We start from the raw sequence: 21,469 nt of genomic DNA, 5'->3' as shown, positions 1-21,469 counted from the left end.
GTAATCTAGTACCATAGATGCTCAAATATTCACATTGTTTCTGACTTTCTTCTTCCCAGCAGTACTTGTTAAATAAATGCATCTCAATGAAAGAACAGTTATTCCCCAATAAGAAAGCTCTCCACAGAATTCAAGTTCACTATGAATAACACAAATATATCACTAGGATCAAAATCAACTGTTTTTCTATTTATTGTTCATGTGGGAAGAGCCTTCTTTGCAGAAACCCTGCTATAAATATCAGTGAGTCAGGGAAGAATAGCATCCATCAGCAGCTGCTATTTCTACAAGCTAGTAATTTCACACAGAGCAGAATTACTCTTTTTAGACACAGCTGGCATGGTATTAGAAACATGAAACTGTTGTGCAAAATTATGCTTTGGAAGATACCCTGAGGTACTTATACCCTTATTACTGAGGGCATTTGAATGAACATCCTTGCTCTGTTTACTTGATTCTCCATCTTGCACACAGAGTGACCTTCACATTTTTTAGTCAAACAGGCATGTACAAATACCCTGATGTACTTACACACTAATTTATAAGATCTGTTCTGGGTCTCAGACCTTTGTGGTTCTACATAGACTTCACATTATGTGACTGAAGAGAGAATGGCTGCGCTGTCCTGTAGCCACAATCATCAGCATCACTGCATCATTTTGTGCTACCCTAAAAATTCTACCATTGAAGGAGCACAAACATAAGAACCCAGGCTGAGAATTACCAAAATCATAAATGTTCACCCCTTAGCCACAGTCTCTAGAAGATTCATGTTATTTTTCTGAGGTGGGTTTTCAGCTCTTACAGCCTCATTATGCAATTCTGAAACAATTACGACCATGTTTCATTCAAGTCAAGGTTCAGTTCACTCTGAAACTTGTCTTACAGGTGAGCAGACAAACAGCTGTATATCAAGGGTAGCAACAATACCACCCAAGACTTAAACATATAGAAAGGGAACTACTCACTACTTCACTTCAACCTTTAGATTTCCATCTACTGAGTTTGCCCACCAGCATACAGGTTACTTGACATACTCTTCTTCATGTGTGTACACTAACTTCCAAACTCCAAGCAACGATATTTCATTACAATAAAGTCAAGGTGCTCATGAACTTGAAATAATACAATGTGATGCTTAAAGACAGAAAAAATGTTAACATATTATTTTAATAGAAGACAGACAGGAACTCAGACAGATTTTGTCCTTTTAATTTAAATTCATGAACCTAAAGTGCAGTGGAATACCTAATACTGCTGTTGCCTACTCTGGTATTCTACTTTATTTAAAACAACATCCAAAAATTTTAAGATCAACTTTTTAAACTGAATAGAACTGCCTTTCAATGCTTTTACATATAATTTCAATACTGACTTCTACAGTCTTCCTAACACTGGTAACTACTGAATTAACAAGACTTGTATAAAGGAAAATTTTGCCTGATTTACTCCTTAGAGCTTCTCTTTGTTTTCCTCTTATTTCTGCAGATGATCTCTACAACTTCTTCCAGGGAAAACAAACAAACAAACAAACAAAACCAGAAACAAAGAAACCATCCCATGACTTTGTTCCATCTGAACTTCCCTTTCAGTTTCCCAAAAGTTCTCTACGTACTTTTAAAAGCTTTCCTTCTGGATTCGTACAGAATCTTATTTCTTAGCCTCTTCTCTTCTCCATCGGCCTATACTCATCTGCAGACAAACTTACCATCCCCTGATGCACCCATCCATCCTTGACAGTTAAGTTTTCTCTTTTTAAAAAAGGTCAAGGTGTTGTTTACATTTCACTGTAAGTTTGCGCTTAATTCCTTTAGCAGATGAGGGTCTCTTGCATGGCTATTGGGTGGACAAGAGTGAGAGCAATTATTTGGATACTGCAGCTTTCAGTTCCTTGGGAACAAAGTAAAGTTACCCTTGTGTACTCACCCTGGAGCACGTGGGACTGCTTCTGGTTTTAAACCAAGTTAAACAAAAAAACTGTAAAAAGAATTTCTGATGTATTAAATAGACAACATCAAAATCAAAGCAAATCCTCTTATAAACTAGGCTACAGAAAATGAAAACGCTATTTCTTAGCTGGAGAGGATGTATTTCAGGCAACAAAGTCTATCAACTTTCAGTTGGTCTCTATGTAGAGACTCACAGAAGCTCATGAAATTTTATCCAACTCCACTGTATACTGAAAGAATTTCTTTTCTGAAACATTTTTAAGCCTTCCAAGGCTAAATGGGGATATATGCCTGCAGCCTAAGTGAAATACATCTGAAAAATAGCACTTTTCCTGACCACCAAGTATCTTGAAGTAGTGTCTCTATTGCTTGCAGGGTGGTGACAGTGAATGATAACCAGAAAGAAGTCAGCATCTAGAATTTAAATGAAAAGTCTGTATATCTTGACCTCCTGAAAAAACTAGCATTGATCTTGCCTGCGTTCATGAATAAATTGCAAAGTTCACAAAGTTCTGCAAGGAAAATCGAAACGTGTCAGACCAAAATATTGCATTCATGCCCCAGACACTGCTCCTTCCCTCTGCTCCTCTTCTCCCCAAGGTAAGGTAAGAGGAATGAAAAGTATAACCTGTTACATTTTCAACATTTAACTTACTTGCAGGGCTCATGGTTTTTTTTCTTTTTAAGGAAAGACAGAAGGTGACAGAAAGGAGGCAGACATCAGAAGCAGCGATACATTAAGATTTCTTATCAGAAGTGCTTAATAGTCATTAAAGAAAACTTAACTAGAAACAAGCAAACAAATAAATCTGTTGATAAGGTAGAAAAATGCTTTCATATCAAGCAGGACATTAATACCCATTCAACTGTCCTAGCTGCAGGCAGCCTTACTGTTTGCTTTGTGAGCTTCAGTTCTCCTGTGAATGCCAGTTCTGTACCGTGCCCCTTGCTTAAATCAAGCTGTAAACCTTGGCAAGAAATGAAACAGTAAATACTCTGATATGCAAAAGCACATTGCTTGGTTGTACACAAATAGTACAATGCCTCTGCCACTGCTTTCACTCATTAGGGATTGCCTTCTGAGGCCTTCAGTCACTGTGAAGTCTCACATACAGACTCAAACCTTACAGGTATTAATACACAGGACAAGTAGAAGAAGCTCAGTATTTCTGAGTAAACCCTTACCAGGTGAATGAGTCAGCAAAGAAAAACCAACAACTCAAAAACCAAGTTGTCTGAATGACCTTCAAGTACAACAGAGAAACCTCCAGTGAGCAGCTAGACGAGCTATGCTGAGCTTCCGGCTGCTAAGTATCACTGGGCTATGAGGATAAGCTGCCTCCATCACAAAAGGCAGATTATGTCTCACATTCTCTGCTGCATTTTCTGCCTGTCTTGGGAGCCTTTATTTTATTATCAGAAGTAGATTATCCTATAAAGGTATCTGCAGGAGAGAGACAAAGAAAAATCCCTGTCTTGCTGTTTAGACTTAATATGAAAACTAGGCACATAAGTCCCCCGTAATTAAAAGTCACTGGTTATACACAATAAGACAGTTCTTTCAGGACTCTTTTAAGTAAATTAATTTTGTACAACATCTTTTTGATTGTTCTGAAACAACAACAATCACTTCTTTTAGCAGCTTCCTAGTTTGCATATGAATAAAAATACTAAGATGATTACAATTGTCTATTATACCATTCACTGTTGAGTGACTTGTACTATCTTACGTAGCTGATTCTCTCCAGAGCTCAAGTATGTGTCACTGCATGTGCACTCTAGGACCAGACCCTTCCCTCCTTCCCAGGGGACCTTGGGCCTTGACCATGACAACAAAAAGAGGTACTGGGGGGACACAGCACTGCAGTCCTGCATCATGTACTCTTTCCAACCCAACAAAAAGGAGGGGAGCAACCCTCCTAATTCCCAGACACCCAGCTCCATGGCCCAGGCAAGCTGTGCTAAAGCTTATTGAAGAGACAATTTGGTACTCACGTTCTTTCTGCAACTAGTAGAAGGCTAGTATAAATCCTGGAACCAACTATGTCTCGAGTACCCAGTGTAACAAGTGACTGCAGGTTGTGGGGTCTTCATGTTCCTCTGGTGGGTTTTGGAAACCTTACTATTCTCTGGTAAAGGGGTGCTGACCTCACACATTTTGAAAGGTACTGGATTTCTCTGCAACAGAAAGATTTCTTCTACAGTGAATCTCTGCTTACAATGAGATAACAGGAAAATCTATTTCACTGAGTAGGTTTCTCTGTACTGCACATGCCATGTTGATACCAGTGACAATAAGGAACTTATGAACGACGTATAGCAAAAACATGAAAGAGCATTTGCGGATCTAAGTTTAACTCCTGAGCCACCTTAATTATGTCTAACTTTTCCCCAAAACCAGATTGGAATAAAATGCCCTATTTTCAATTAACAAACTGCTTCTCCAAATACCTTCCTAGTATGCATCTGGAGAACAAAACTACTAATTCTTTCTCCTTTTGAATTCATTATTTTCTTCCTTCTACTTGCTCCTTTAAAAAACAAAACAAAACAAAACTCACCACCGTTGTCATCCTCATAAGTAAAACCACAGGAGAGCAATTTGTTAGCAAAATTCCAGTCCAGCTCAGTCCATGATTTGTATTTATCAGACTCAGAGTAGAGTCTGTAACTCTGAAGAGTTACAAATTACACTAAAATCTTATTGGAAGTTCCAGATGAAATCTCAGTTTCTGCTTCAAGTCAACAAAGCTCTTTCCTTGGGAACTAAATTGCATTGGCCCTAAAAGCATTTACGCTAAAATTTTATTCCTGTAACATTCAAAGAACTTGGGAGACAACTGGAAAGCTGAGGTGAGAAACTACATCCTCATCTGAGATACTGAACCAGACTAATGTACCTGACCCTAATACAGCACGGAATACAGTCTGCACTGTTATGGTCTGAATGTAGAGATTTATTGTAATTTTGTGCTTGTAGCCACTGAAGGGAAGAAAAATGCTTTGATGTCAGGGCAGAAAAACAATCTGAGTCTATGTGGATCTAACTATTTTTGCATCAAAAGGAAATGAAAATCATATTCTCATTTCTGATCCAGCTTTCTGGCTTTTATTTTACGAAGCCAAAGAGTAAGCTCTGCCATTTTGTATGATTAAATCTTTATGCATGCAGAAATGCTCCTAAACAGCCTTCTAATGTACATTGATGTAGGTTCTCCACTCAGTTGTTCTATCTTTGGGTAACAGAGGTCAAATTCTAACAACTTTCTCCTAAGCATCTTTTCATAAGTACAGAGCTTGTCTGTGCAAATGAATCAACTGGCATTTCTCACATTATTTCCATTCACCTTCAACTATAATACAAAACGTTTCTTATTCACAAGAGAACTAGTCTTTATTTACATTAGGCATTTTCTTCTCTCAACAATCAACTTAATGCTAATGAACTTGTTCAGATTTCATCATCTAAAAATATGTATATTAAATGAGTTCTCACTTAATAATATTACTACTGACCTTACATTCTCTATAGCACATGGGTTACCGAACTGTTTCCTGGTTGTAAAAATATATCTCTCACTCTCTAAAGCTGCTTTTAAGACCTAATTAATGTTTCACAGATGTTAGCCAGGTATCTTTCAGTTTGGCATGGACAAAACTCCTTGGGCCATCCAGATTAGAAACTGCAGCTTTTACTCATTGTCCGCTGAACCTAAACTATACAGAGTTTATCCTTTACTCATAGCACAGAAGCTTCATCACAATGACTGTATACACTACTAATTATATAGTTGCTACTGTTCTGTACTGAAGATTAAGCACTTTTATGGGTTTTATTGCTTAAAGTGAACTCATTTACTTAATGTGTAATTTGCTCACTTTAATTAGCTAAAAATGGGTGTCAGAAATATCATGGTTACCTGAGACCATGGAATGTTTTTCCTGATAGGAACTTTCCTTCAGCCTTGGCCAAACACAGTCATCAACTTCCAGATTTCTCATACAACAGTGTTTCTTCAAATGAGTTATCAGCAGTTACAAATGGGAACTGCAGTGGGCTGGTTTATCTTAACTTGAAAACAAACTATAGAGGTTATTAAAAATACATTTGGAACCAGAAATGGGCATTCTGCAACAAATAGTTAAGCTATAATTATTCCGTATGCCTCCCACTGAACGTGGAAAATGAGGTATTTCATAACAGCAACCATGGACATCACACACTGGGCAGATTACCTCACTAGACAGTTGATATGTAAATTTGCCTCGAGTGCTCAAGAAGTTCCCAGTTCTCACAGTGCAACGTTATGCAAAAACTACAATTACTCCTGTAACATATGATATTGAATGTAAAAAGGCAGTCTAGGAAAAAAGTGATCTGATTGTTACATAAATTCTTAAAAAGACTGAGTTCATAGTGACAAGCAAAAGCACAAAACTGATGTTTAAATAAATCCCCAAAATAGTTAATTCTTAAGTTTTCTCTAGATTTTGGCTTCATGTGATGTTAACAAACCTTGTGAGTTGATAAGCTGCAATGCTATTTTTTCCTTCCAAAATTGATGCTATCAGCAAGTGAGTCATGGAAATCTCAAAATTTTAAGGCTAATTTCAGAGTTTGAAAGCACTAAATATATATGCAGAATGCAATATGCATGCTGAACAAACCACTGCATCTTCAGCACAAAAAGAGCAATGAAGCTCCAGCGTTCGCAATCAATGCAGTGCCCAGCCAAAAAAAGTTAATGTTGTAGAAATATCTGAAAGATTTAAATGCATTCATCAGCTTTTTCACTTGGTATGGACAGCCATTTGAGTAGATAGGCTTGGCATAACAGAGGTATTCCTGTATCTTTAATTTAATCAACTTATAATAAAATGCAGAAGGAAGAAAAAGGCCATTGATTTCCTGAATGAAAATTATTGTTATTTCTGAACTGAAAATTCAGAGACAGAATCAAAATTCAAAAAAGGTCCTAACTGCAATCACCACTGAGTTGACACGTTAATAGATGAGATAACAAAAAAGGACTATTAGCTGGTTGTTGGTTTTTTTACTTTTATCTTCAATATGCTACAGGCTATATCCTTCCACCTGCTTACCTATCCTCCCACCTGCTTACCTCTAAGCTTTTAATTTATTAAATTACAGTCTCCAAAATGCTTTCAGCTATGATGACTCTAACCACAAATACCACTGCTTGTGATAGCTAATCATCTGCTTTTATATGACTACTTACCTTATTCTTAATTTGGATCTGACTGTGATTACTAACCATTGGTTCTTGAAACAATGCTAAAATAAAGTCTTAACTTACTAAAGTTTCATACTTCCTTAGAAAAGCCCTTCTACTCTGAACACGTAACCACCTCTAGCCTGAAGTCAGCTCTTGCTAAGTGCAGTATGACTGCTGATTCCAAATAAATTACTTCGCAAGCACAGCTCTTGGCTTACAAATTGATGATGATTTTGTTTCCATTTATTTGTAAGTATTCAATCGAGATTTTACGTGAAGAAATACTTTCTCAATATTCTTTCCATTTCCTGATTGGACAAAGAAGGATAATGAAAAGAAAAAAAAAGTCTCTTTTTCACAGAAAAGCACTGGAAACAATCACTTCATAAACATCTCTGCAGAACAGCCTCCTTTGCAAATGGTGCAGAATACAGGAGAGAAACTAGCTGAAATTAAATAGCTAATCAGAATTTGAATGTATGCTTTGAAAGTAATATGCCTCATGTAATTACAGAGAGAGTTAAATATGCTTTCATGGGGACTGAATTTGGCTCATGAATTCTAAATGAGCCAGTGGATGACTTCAATTAATAAAACAACATAAAAAAATTAGGAATAAAACTAAGGAAATTATAAAGTGGAACACTTTTGTCTACTGTATTGACTACCCTCTCTAGTAGTTAATCACATCCAGTCAAGAATTTGAGAAACAAAACTGACCTTCAGAACTTTGAAGTAAAAAATGATGTAGTACAACATGAATCTACAGAATGCTTAAGTCAACAGCCATCCAACAATTACTACATCAACCTCCAAGTGCTATACATGTGTTGCAATCACTGTATTTGGTTTTCTTCTAAATTTACAATGAAAGCAACAATTGGTTTTAAAAACGGCAGATTGAAAAACCAATTTCCAATTAGGAAAGACATCTTTAAAATCTGGATAACTCAAGTAATTCCTACATAATCTACAAATTTATAACGCTGACCTACTCCAAACTAATGCACTTAAAAAATACAAAATGCTCAGATAGTGCTGGTTTATGAGACAGTGCAGGTACCCAACAGAACTGTTTTATTTTTCCAAATGAATTAATTAGAAATATTTGCACCTTAGCCAAGAAAAGCTTCCCCATCGTTTTTCTGTTAGTCCCATGTATTTTTGAGATGAAAATCAAGAGAACCTCAGAAATTTTAAAATCAATTCAATCTTTCAGAGAGAAAATTAATAGCAAATACTTCAACTCAGTACTAAAGCAGCATAAGAAATACCAACAGACTGCTGGTGTATTGCCTAAGAAGAGTCACTTAACACATTTTTGTTAAAAGAACAAAAAAAAAGCGTTGATTATACCTCCTCACAGATCACATAGTGTCCAAGGCCAGATACAGCCATCACTTCTATGTGCCGAGAGGAGACACAGCTTCCACTGGTCCTCCAACTACTCTGCTGTCAACATTATAGTACAAATGAGATCTCAGAGGAGCTGTTCTGTCTGGACAAGGGACACATCTGTAAGTGGAGGAAAGCAGACCGCACATTGGGGAAGGCAGAGGGCAGCAAGGGCCTGTTCCTTGCCGTGCTGCAAAGCACAGCAGGCCTGCACATATCCATTGAAGGGATCTCAAGGTGTTTGCAGCTTTGGTAGCATCATGGTAGCATTCACTGATGCTGAGCTCCAAGTTGTATTCCTTCCTAAAGATATCTGATACCTCCTTGGCAATCCCTCATTACTTTCAGTAGGGAAATACCACTCACTGCTCCATACAGTGCTCATTTGCAAGGAGCCAAAGTGAGATTTCCGACGGGGCCAACTTCAGACTCTCAGATTAAGATATCAGCCAACTAGCGCAGAAATCAACAGCAGCTTTGAAAACAAAACAGCCAGCGTTTTCTGGAGCTGTCAGCTCCACATGCTTTGATATCAGCTCACCAGGTATAAACTACTGTAAGCCTACCCACCAGAACCAAGCCAAGTATGAAAGGCACAGTGAGCTTTAAATGGCTCAGTGCTCAGCATGAAAAGCACAGGATCTGTATCCAAAATCTACTGCCAGATTTATCATCTAGGAGCTCAGCCGTATTTCATTTTCATGTTTTGAAACATCTTGACGTTTTAACATCTTAAAATCCTTTTGGCCAAAAGTATCCATTAATAATTTGCATTCTACAACACAACAAAAACCTGCCAGAAATTTTAGGTACATTTTTACTTCCCAAATAGAAACAGTTTTGAAGTATTGTATAACAACAACTCTAATCTCTTCTCAATTAAAACAATACCTGAAAAGCTCTGATGATTTTAAATACTTGATCACTGCATCTGCTCACAACAGTTTGTTTCAATGACATTTTCAGTGCAGTTTTTTCTTACTATAGACATTCTGAGCAAACTAGAGAGGGAAGTTCTTAATGCACCACAAGCACAGCAATCACGATTTCAGTTTTTCAATGATTCAGTTCAATGATGAATTTCAATAAAATGCAAGGATGGCAAAAGAAGACCTAGAGTAACCTGAAAGACAACTCCTCCAACACTGCACTCAACCCCTCTTCCTGCATCAGCCTCACCTCTTTTAAAAATGCTGAATAAATTGTTTGCAGTCAATCTACAGAGGCAGTAACTGTATGTTCCTCTTCTCCTATAGCAACAATGCTGAACTAGGATTTAGTCATAAAGAAAGGCAATGGAATTCAAGATGAAAAAGATAACCCCAGGGCTTAATGCAAAAATTAAAACAATGCTGAAAATATGCAAAATCCTGGTAACATGCAAACCTTAAGTGAAAATGCCACATCAAGTATTTTTAAAATTCTAGGAGTAATCTTAAAATGGTGTGGCAATATCAATGAACCAATACTTCTGCAAATACAAGAACCAATAAGCTGAAAAGAACCACCAGATTTGTAAACCATATGGAGCAACAGAAGTGTTAATTTATTCAACCTGTAGTTTTCATGCACTAGTATTCTTCATGTTCCCCTTGGTACTTACGAGGTTACCTACTAATATCTTTTGCTGACACAATGAATTCCTCTTTTCTGCTATAATGTGATGAAAGCTGAGTTTATCAAGTCTAGGTAAATTACATCAGAAATTTTGCCAGCTGAAATTTCTACTGCCTCTGCAGAACTTTTCCTTCTCTATGTAAGAGCTTTCTAACAGAACAATTTGATGATGTTTTCTGACATCAGTTCTGATCAGCATTTGCAGTGTTTCCTCTCATTAAAGGGCAGCTTATGTGTCTGTATCTTTTCAGCACACCTTGTAACATACATAAAATTGCATCAGCACTCTGCTGTAAAACATTAATTAATACAGCTGGCTTAGAATAACCCTTTTCCTTTCTCTTAGATTGTTATTTCCATTTTATTTTGTAGAGTGGAGGTCTGAACAGATACAACACATTATGGACAACTGCTGTTATTCCTGTGATATGTTGTAGCTTTGAATTCTATTTGATTTTTTCAAACACAAATCATCTGCAGTACTTGCCAAGTCACCTTTGACTCTTTTGTTGCTTCCATCTGTCCAAAAGTAGTACCTATTTCTCAATTAAAACATGCTTATCACTCAGCTAATTTTAATTTCAAAAGACCTCTGCTGCCTTAAAACCTCATTGGCTGCAGTTTTCAATTAGTTCTTCTATCTCATCCTAAGTATTCATTTAACTAAAAAGAACTGAACTACTTTTTGAATCCTTGCTTTTTAACTTCACCTCAGGTCTGGAAACATGAATGTCAAGATTAGTACTTCAGACAGGCAACTGCTTTCAGTTCACAGATCTATTGTAGTATTTTCTTTCTTCATTATATATAATCACATTCAACAGAGAATCCCATACACTAAGCAAGAACACAGATTTCAAAAGCATCTTAGGCAGTCTGTATACCTCCTAGTTTCAGTCCACATTTCTTATAGGGCATAGAAATGCTGCAAACCCCAAATTAAGAAAATCAATGCAACTCTTAGGAAAAAAAAAAGAATATTTTTCAAATATTTCATTTCACTACAGTTGGACTTTCAATTCCAACTTGTAATTTCTCTCAGTTCTCACAGACAAGCACAATATTTTACACTGCATATTTTTATATAAAAACAAAAACAGATCAAAACAGCAATACACATTCATTTATTTCCAAAGTGAGGGATGCAGAAGATATTCCCTTTGACCCAGTTCTACAGCCCTTATTTCTTTATTTTGATTTTCAATAACTGAAGTTGAGCACAAAAAATGACCTGATCTAGCCTATGTCTGAAACCTGCAGGAGGACCCCTCGTGCTCATTCTTCTGAATTTAAGTGCCTTTTACCCTGTGCATGGGGAACGCCATTTGTTACATCTGACAAATTACTAAAATGAATACACAGTTTAGTCTCTGGTCGGACTATTATAAAGATCTATAGTCAGCTGAAAAATACAATCTATCCACTCAGACAACTGACATACTTATCAGAGCCATACACAGAGCTCACAAGCTAATAGTGCAGCACCACTGGTTGTTACCCACACACGGAGATCTCTCTATATTTTAAGAGAACCTCCACTACATGGAAGTAGGCACAACATTTGAATGATGTAAGTCACACAGAAGTCTGGGTAACTGGCCACGTTACCTGTATCAACAGCAAGCTTCTTGAATCAAACCACAGAAAGCAGAGAAATACTTTATTCATGGTGATGGTTCATTATAAATTTTACTCCAAAACTAGAAATCACATTAACAAATTCTCTCTCTGTGCTGAGCTGAATAATGAGAATTTTTTCAATAATCAAACTTAGAAATATATGACTAAAATGGGAAAACCTATACATTCTGAATTCTACAGAATATCTGCATAGCTGACATATCTGCCACACAGTCTGAAGTGGCAACAGCATTGAAAAAGCGTTTGCTGAACATAACTCCTCAGGTATACACCAGAATAACTGCAGAGGACTAACACCAAATTTTGCTTCCATTGCAATCAAGGTCATAGTTTCTATTAACTTCATACTGATAAAAATCAGGATTTATGAACTGAAAGAAATTATGAGAAGTTTAAATAGCCTCAATAAACTACTCAGCAGGAATACCTTACATAAGACATTAATTGCCATAGCAATTAGGCCCTCTACAGAATATATTTAAAATAAAAATTTGAATTCATAAATGCTTATAATGATCCTTGCTGGGTAGTTTCACTAACTCCATGAGTTGTATCTTTACTGAACTGAAAAAACCCAGATTAAATCTTAGGTATTCCATTCCAGGACTGTTTACTGTGCAAATACCCCTAGTCCCAGAAAGCACACAAACAGTGCATGAAGTGAGTGCCCAGATCTTTCCTCAAGTGAACAGATGAAAGGAAAAGAGTGAGACAAACTAACATTGTACTCTGCCAGAATCAGGCAGATCATTAAGAGAAGCACAGAGTCCTACACAGGAATGTATGAAACAGCAAGGAAAAAGGCTGCATAGCTTTAAGAACATCAGGTGGCCACACTACAAAGCATATAGGGCTTAACACAGCACTCAGCACAGCGTGAGCTGTACGCTAGCCTGCTGCCTGCTTTCCTGTAAGAACCAGGCGTACCAGCTACACTGCCACTGTCTTGATAGAGCCCTTAGTATAAATAGTGAGGTGCTCACTTTGGTTGTATGAAGAGAGGAAAGAGCTATTCTTTCTGCCATACAGTATGACTTTTCATCACAAAATATTTGGGCCAAGACATAATTGGATGCTTTGCACTGTTCAGTTTCTGTATAGCACTGTACTTTAATGCACACATTAAAGAATTATCACAAACAACATAATTGCTGAATTCAAACCATCATGTTAGTGGGTCCTTAAGAAGAAAGTGTTCTAAAGAGCAAATGTGAAATTGACTGTCTTGCACACAGATGCTGAACATGCCTAACATTTACCTTGAAGACAAACATAAGCAGCAATCCCATTTGCGAGTGACTGACAACTGTTAAAACAGCTGCTGTGCTGTTTTTTTATTTCTTCGTAAAGCCTCCCTCAAAGTGCTTATTGCAGACATCTCATCTTAAGGCAGTGATTCTTCAAGTCTGAAGGGTCAGCCACTGATTCTGTTCACCAGGCTCTGTTCTGCATTATTCCCTATCAAGCACCAGAATGTGCCAGTATTGGAAGCTGCTAGACGCAGAGCCTTCAGCTAAATGACTTTCTTACACAGAGCCTTGGCATGCAGCACTTACATGCTTTACACACTCAAAAATGCAATCCTGCTTGTTTCTAAGAATAATATATTTGGGATCTAAAATTATTATTACGTAACTGAAACAAATTTCCAGTTGTCGGAGAAAAAGAACGCGTATTCATTTATAATCCAGCCAGGGATCTGAGTCATCACAGCTACGTGCTGCTCTTAACCTTCTGAAACTCCTTTATCTAAAACTATTTACGACAGCAGTGTATTGCGGTGTACTGCTGGCAGCAGAACTGAGACTACCAGCAAAAAGCAGTGGCAGCACTTAGGAACTTTTGTATTTTGGATTTTTTAAGTAAATGGAGAGGCGTCATGGGAAGTCTGAACCGTACTGAAGGATATAATCACATTTTACCATTTAACTCCTCATTACAACTTGGTATATAATCTAGGTCAGAGTACTTCAGATACATGGAAATCCACTCCATTAAGAGGGCAAGGCTAGTGTTTCTGTGTCCAGATTCTCATAACATTCATTCTGACAAAGCACGTATTCATTATCGCAGCATCCTTATCTCAACATGGATTTCATCACACACAGGAATCTCAGGAAAATTTTTCACACTGGAAGTAAGTTGTTACAATTAAGGTTCCATGAAAAGTTAATTTTGAGATGCTAATACTTGTAGCATCTCAGTAACCTGAAGATCATATTGGTTTTGCTCTGGAGATACCAAAAGTATTCTCTGAAAATAAACTGACCCCAACATATTTGCCTTTAATTATTTTGGTAATTACTTGATGAATATCTATTAGTTGATTTTTCCAGGGATTTGCAAACTGAACTGATAACTGTCTGCCATTATTTTTGTCATGCTCGACCAACCTGGTAGCCTTCTGTGATGTTGTCACTGACTGGGTGGAAGGGCGTTGGATATAGTCTACCTTGATTTCAGCAAGACATTTGATACTGACTCCCACAAGATCCGTATAACAAAGCTGAGGAAGTGTGGGATAGATAAGTGGACAGTGAGATGGGTTGAGAACTGGTTGACTGGCTAGTGGTGTTCCCCTGGGGTCAGTGCTGGGTTTGGTCTTGTTCAACACCTTCATCAGTGACCTTGATGAAGGGATAGTGACCACACTCAGCAAGTTTGCTGATGATACAAAGTTGGGAGGATTGGCTGACACGCCTGAAGGCTGTGCTGACATTCAGCAAGACCTGGACAGACTGGAGAGCTGGGCAGTAAGAAACTGGATGAGGTTTAACAAAAGCAAGTGTAGAGTCTTACATCTAGGGAGGAATAATTGCATGCACCAGTACAGGTTGGGGGATGACCTGCTGGAGAGGAGCTCTGAAGAGAGGGACCCAGGAGTCCTGGTGGATGATAGGTTGGCCATGAGCCAGCAGTCTGCCCTCATGGCCAAAAAGGCCAATGGCATACTGGGGTGTATTAAAGAGAGTGCAGACAGAAGGTCAAGGGAGGTGATCCCCCTCTACTCTGTCCTGGTAAGGCCTCATCTGCAGTACTGTGTCCAGTTCTGGGCTCCCCAGTACAAAAAAGACAGGGATCTCTCGGAAAGAGTCCAGTGAAGGGCCACAAAGATGGTGAAGGGACTGGAGCATCTCCCCTATGAAGAAAGGCTATCTGTTCTGCCTTGAGAAAAGAAGACTGAGAGGGGACCTGATCCAGGTCTATAAATATCTGAGGTGTGGGGGACAAAGTGTTGAGGCCAGACTCTTTTTCAGCAATGTGTAGAGACAGAACAAGGGGAAACAGCCAGAAACTGGAGCATAGGAAGTTCTGCAAGAATGTGCGGAAGAACTTCTTTACAGTGAGGGTGATGGAGCACTGGAACAGGCTGCCCAGGGGGGTTGTGGAGTCTCCTTCTCTGGAGATATTCAAGATCTGCCTGGATGCTGACCTGTGCGACCTAATGTAGGGAACCTGCTTTGGCAGGGGGGTTGGACTTGATCTCTAGTGGTCCCTTCCAACCCCTATGATTCTTGATTCTGTTCACTATTTCACTGATAGACATTTTTACTCCTATGTATTTTAGTTAACAAATTAACAAGTATCTGTCTGCAAACACACACCACACCAAAAAAAAGTACACTAAAGAAAAAATACTTGAATGAAAACATATCTGAATAACATTTAAAAAGAAGCACTCGTAAATCATACAAAGAGCTTTTAGAAGTTCAAGAGAGTTCTTGTAACTGCAGCTTCCAGCACTTCACGCGCTGTGCTTAGAATACAGCATTAAGCTTTCAGGTCAGAGCCTCATACAGCATCAGCTAGTGCAGCTCTGCTTATTGCCATGGCTTCCTATCCTTCCCCTTCAGTGAAGAAGCAATAATTCACACTGGATAGGGCTGTAGTCATTGGTTTCTGAGTGTCAGTTGTGCAATCTCTTGCAAGAATATGAAAGGATATGAAAGGATGTCCCTTCTCACCTGCATTTCTTTTCTAGAAATTCTCCAGATCTTGTCTTCTGACACTGACCCTTACCTTGAATTCTTCAGAATCTGTTTTATGGTGACTTTCACATCCCTGGATGAGCTTCCTGATCTAACTGCTTACCAGCTGAGAAAGATATGAGCCAGAAGCAACTGAACAAGGGAAGACACAGAACTGCCCATTTTCCCTTCAATCACAAGCACTTTTCAAGGTAAATCTGCACTTAAAATACCACTTCATTGACTGATGGTTCTTGTTTATTACACAACAGTCATAAAGTCTGCAATAATGTGGTGTTTCATTAACAGCAAAGAAGCCTCCAAACACTCCGGAGTAGATTTAATGCATGTGACAAACTGTCATTAGTCTGCTCATAAGATTACAGGCCTGAGTAAACAGTGATCTTAGACAACATCATACACTAAAGCTCATGGAAGGTCCCAGAATTAGGAAGACAATTCACTGAAGCCTGGGGCATGTACTTACTGCAGCTACAAGCAATCATGTTTTCAGTGGAAAACTGGGGCACTGCTGGAAATGGACATCTGTAAGGTCTGAGCCGTGGCTTTGCTCCTTCCAGTTCAAGAATTCAAACAGTATCTTAATGCTTTTATGCATGAACCACTTAAGAAGAAAAAAATCCCCAACACCTCACATGCACTTTATGTTTTGTACTGTTCTGCCAATGCTTTTGTTCTGTCGTCCAACTTTTTCCTTTACATTTCTCACCTCTCACCTTTTCTCTTCTAGTCAGTCCACCTCCCAGTTTTCTCCTGCTTCCCTCTATCATCATATAAAAGGGAAGCTTCATCCTCACATCCCCCCAGATAACTCCACTGTATCTTCTTTGGCCAAGAACAATTGCAGGTCACTATGCTTTGCCTCTGAACTGTTCTTGTGTAAGAGTGGAGTAGGAATCTATTTAAACTATTGCTGTTCACTGTATTACTATGTTCTCAGCACTGTCTGCAAAAGGTGGAGTATGGGCTTCAACATTAGGTGCACTGTTCCTTTTCTTCTTTACTGATGGCTTCAGTGATTTCTTTCTTGTATGAAACATGCTAAAAACAAACAGCAGCCATAAACAACTCTGTAACTATTACTTGATGTCAAATACCTCATCTAACCTTTTTCCCCACAGGCAGTGAAGAGAAAAGGAAGTTACTCCTTATGGCAGCTTAAACAGCAACAGTGGAAATAGATCTTGGCAGGCATATATGTTAAGGCACATCTAGGTGCAGCTGTGCAAAGCTCTGCATACTAGCAGCACATGTGCCTAAACTGCAAGTGATAGAGCTGTGACAGCAAAGTTTTGTACCAGAGCAAGTAATGGTTTCACCAAAGCCCTGACTCATGAGACTCAATATTTTTAACTGACCTATTTTATAAGTGCAAAGTGGGCAAAATAATCCCCTAGAATAAACTAGAATAAAGCTAGTATCTTACCAGTATCTTTTGTAGTCACTAGCTGGTTCACTAAGATCGAACAAAATATTTTTTCAAATATTTCTAATATGGTAGAGAAAATGCAAATGGCTGCAGCTCTGCTTAAACAAGAGATTCTATATGTGCCATGGAAATGTCTTGGAATCATGTAGAACAGCTTTTGTTAGAGCTATCCCTATTAATACCATAATTCCTCACATAGAAAAAGACTTTACTCCTCTTATGAAGTTCTCACTGATTATATTGATCTTGCTTGCAAGTAGGTTGCTTTTTCATGGTTTATTTTTATTTTCAACGGTTATAAAGTAGTTAAATACACAACAGTGGGAAGGAGACTGTTTGTTTTTCACAGTTGCAAAATTAATACAATGTTTTCCCTTGCCCCCTTTGTCAATTATTAGCCACTATTTCACATAGATCTTCAGTTGACATTCAAAGCTAGTTCTTGAACTGGCAAATACTAAGCCTAGCTGAAGTGACTCTTTGTTGCTATTGCTGTTTGCCTCTTAGCTGTAATTACATTTTCCAATTGGATTTCACAAGTATGCCTATAGTACATTGTTATCACAGATGATACGCCAGGAAGGTGAAGAATAATGGCTCCGGCTTCTGTGTGAAATTACACGGTTCCTTAGCTTACCCCTAAGGACTACCTTAAAAGCATGTTGAAGGTAAACTGTGTTTACTTCATAACTGTATGACAAATAAGGCACAGCCCATGTAGTGAATGAGTCTGATGGATTGGATTTTCAGATATTTTGGTCCCCATAATTCATAATTAACTCAAGCATGATGCCACTGGGGATCAATATTAAAGGTCCTCAGTGAAGGAAGTCACAATTACAGCATGCATAACTTGGCAAGAAAGGACAAATTCATCCGCATTTCACCAAATTCATGTTTCCAGCTCACTAGGATATCCAGGTACAGGGAAAAAGATTATTTTTTGTTCTATGTTTATATCTAAAATGTTAGGATTATTTATTCACTGTATAGTCAAATCACATAACTGACAATTCCATGGGTAAAACCACATTATTTAAGTACAACAGGGGTCCTTTCAAGGAAGCAAAAAATGAAAAGCAGAGCAAAAAATGATTCAGACTGGAGGCACTTCTCAGAGTCTTCAATCACTCTCACAAATATGTTTTCCATGTGTCATTTATGCTTATGTTACTTTCCAGTTATATAATTTGTATTTCCATCTTTGACAAGCGTGTTCTAAACCATACAAAATGTTATTTTTACTGTCATATTTGCATAGAAACACATCTACCTATGCCCAGACACTTGGCTGCTTGGGGAGATACGATATTTTCAACCTTCTGTTTTCTAAGTTAAAAACAGCTGTTGTGCAAGACAATAGAAAGAATTCAGAACACACTAGAACCATTTCATTGTTCCTGACCAGATCACTCTGTAGGGCCTCCATACCTCCAGGCAGATCAATATTTCCCCCCAACTTGGTGTTGTCTGCAAACTTACTGACGGTGCACACAATACCCTCATGCAGAAAAGCAATCAAGATATTAAGCAGGATGTGCCCCAATACCAACCACTGGGGAACATCACTTGTGATCAGTCACCACCTGGATTTAACACCACTCAACCACCGCTCTCTGGGCCCGGCACTCCAACCAATTCCTAACCCAGCCAAGACTGTACCTGCCTAAGCCAGTTTCCCCAGGAAAATACTGTGGGAGACGGTGTCAAAGGCTTTACTGAAGTCTAGGTAGACTACATCAGAAGCCTTTCCTGGATTTTGACACAGCTGTATAGAGTGAAGAAGTTGGCTGAACATTTCAGATTTATGAAAATGAGACAGTAAATAAATCAGAAAAAAATGCTGCTTCAGATAACAAACTATGAATATGCTCATGGATACACATAAAGCATTTTAAAATGCATTGTTTCTTTCATACAACACACAGTTAAATGAATGATTTGTTTACCTACAAATACAAGTCGGTGCTGGCTCTACTATTTCTTAAATTCTTTCAAAATCAATAAACAAACGGCTTGGTCAAAGTGCTAAGGGAGTCTCAACTTAGAGCAGAATTAATGTTCTAGATTTCTTTAAAAGAGACACTAAAGAGCAGAAGAAGGTACTGTTGCAGGAAAACTGTGATAGGTACAAGATGTTTTTTCTTACACACTCTACAAAAAGAAGCAGCAATGTATGACATCATTAAACAAACTAACCTGTGGGGTCATTCCATGGCAGATATACATGATTGGGATATTCTCTGTGTCTGGTCCTTGATCAAGGCACAAATCATTTTTCAAGGAATTCTGCAGCTAAAATAAACAAAAATATATCAATTCTCAAGCAAGACCAGAAAAAAAAAAGTTATGATTACATTATTTTCTTTGAAATAAAACTGTATGTATTTTCAATAAGTAAAGGTAAAAATAGTTGTTGAAGCAAAGCTATTTAAAGAAAAAGCACCAGAACTAAATGTTTCCTTGTAGATTATCTAACATTACTAATTTCAGTGATGTTCCAGAAGATTTCAGGAGGCATCAAAAAGCCTTCAGAAAGCAATTACTTTTATAGAGAAAAATTATATAAAGTTTTCATATAAATATGTAAATATTAAGTGCTCTTCTTAAAAGGTACACCCTGTATCCAGTCTTTTTATTTATTTATTTTGAACCAGTGTTTAGGCAACTGAGGTGCATAGCTGTAATACTAATAGCTAATAAAACTGCTTTTTAGAATATCTCAGGAGAGCCTTCTGATTTCTGGAAATAATTCAAATACCCCCTTCTAACAATTAGAGACTATTTGCCAATTGGTATGCATTAGGTTTCCTTTGCAGGGCTAACCCACCTACAGCAGTCCAGCTACGAAAGGACTGCAAACTACTAATCCCTATATATTATCTAGGCAGTGCTGAGACAGAATTTTCTGTAAGCTAAGTGCCAAATTAATGAGCACAGATAGCTAAAAGTTCTCTGTAGTCTGCAGTGCCAAAGATACAGGTAGTAAACCCATGGGCACATGTAAAAATGTTCAGTGGTATAAGACAGGCTCAGAGAACACAAAAGAATTGTCTGATGGAGTCTGAGACAAAATGAGCAGTGGTGCCAGCTGTGTACAAGGACCTCCTTTGAGAAGAACAACTTGACAAACTTAGATTAGAAAGTAATCTAGAAGTGTAATGGTATGCAAGAACCATGGACAAGTCAGAGGCTCAAGTTAGGTAGTGAATACATTTAACAACATAAATTCATCTTCCAAAAAATTTCACATCTTAACTCTGAAACTACTAGCTTCAGTAACAGGCAAGACAAATGTTTAATATTAAAGAGAATATAGGCATTTGGCATCAAAAAGTAACTGCAAAAAAAAAAGGGAAATATCACACCCGTTTTTCAAAGAAGGAGAGAGAAAGACCATGGGAACTGCCAAACCAGTCAGCCTCATCATTGGAACCCCAAGAATTTCAACAAGGTTAAGTGCAAGGTCCTGCAGTGCGATTGGAAAGCTGCAGACATCCAACTGGAAGATGAATGGATGGAGAGCAACTCTGAAGAAGTCTTGGAGGTACTGATGAATGATAAATTGGACATGAGTTGGCAGTGCATATGCTTGCAGCACAGAAAGCCAGCTGTATCCTGGGCTGCACCAAAAGAAATGTAACCAGAAGATCCAGAGGGATGATTCGCTGGCTCTGCTTCTCATGAGGCCTCACCTGGACTTATTCCCCATCCCTGCAGGTGCCCAAGGCCAGCCTGGTTGGGGCTACTGACAACCTCCTCTAGTGGGAAGTGTAGAAAGTCACAAGACTCTTAGAAACCATCCCTTTCCAATATCTAATGGCTTTGTGGAAACCCAAAGTTAATTCCTGCAATGTGGTTTTAGATTACTGAGGCTTAATTCTAATTATATGGCAAAATATAACCAGGTCACCAACCCACTGTGAGGGAAAGAGAAAAAAAAAAAATCATAAATAACTAGTCACTATTGCCACCTGCTCCCTTTTAAACTTACAGCCTTAGAGGAAACAGAGATAGGCTACTGAAACTCTGAATTCACAGATATCATTTCAAAAGCAAAGCTAGAATAAAAGAACAAGCCCTCTGCTAACTACATCAGCTTTTGGCTCCACTGACATTATTTTTATTTTTACTAACTCTGAGGGTATGGCAATTCATAAATCCTCTTGCCTCTGACTGTCAAATCATTATTTCAGCAGCAACATTGCATTA

The 21,469-nt window shown here is 38.1% G+C and overlaps 1 protein-coding gene across 6 annotated transcripts in view; it reads right to left on the bottom strand.

Annotated features, from left to right (window-relative positions):
- GALNT18 (polypeptide N-acetylgalactosaminyltransferase 18) overlaps nt 1-21,469 on the bottom strand; it is a 224,944-nt gene that overhangs the window by 16,967 nt on the left and 186,508 nt on the right. For 4 of the 6 annotated variants that reach the window (XR_014946434.1, XM_015864042.2, XM_015864041.3 and 1 more), the window contains exon 10: nt 19,457-19,552. Coding sequence is in view for 3 of the 6 variants with exons in the window: in XM_015864042.2 (XP_015719528.1) it covers nt 19,457-19,552 (96 nt within the window). In the remaining 3 variants the exon portion in view is untranslated. Of the gene's footprint in view, nt 1-19,456; nt 19,553-21,469 lie in introns of those variants that run through there. The other 2 variants (XR_014946435.1, XR_014946436.1) reach the window with 1 other exon arrangement.

Source organism: Coturnix japonica, chromosome 5 (genome assembly GCF_054131305.1).
Source record: "Coturnix japonica strain WE chromosome 5, WE-NBRP24, whole genome shotgun sequence".
In the NCBI taxonomy this organism is placed as follows: Eukaryota; Metazoa; Chordata; class Aves; order Galliformes; family Phasianidae; genus Coturnix; species Coturnix japonica.
Note: the sequence above shows the minus strand (reverse complement) of the source record. Positions and strands in the feature narration are given on the sequence as shown.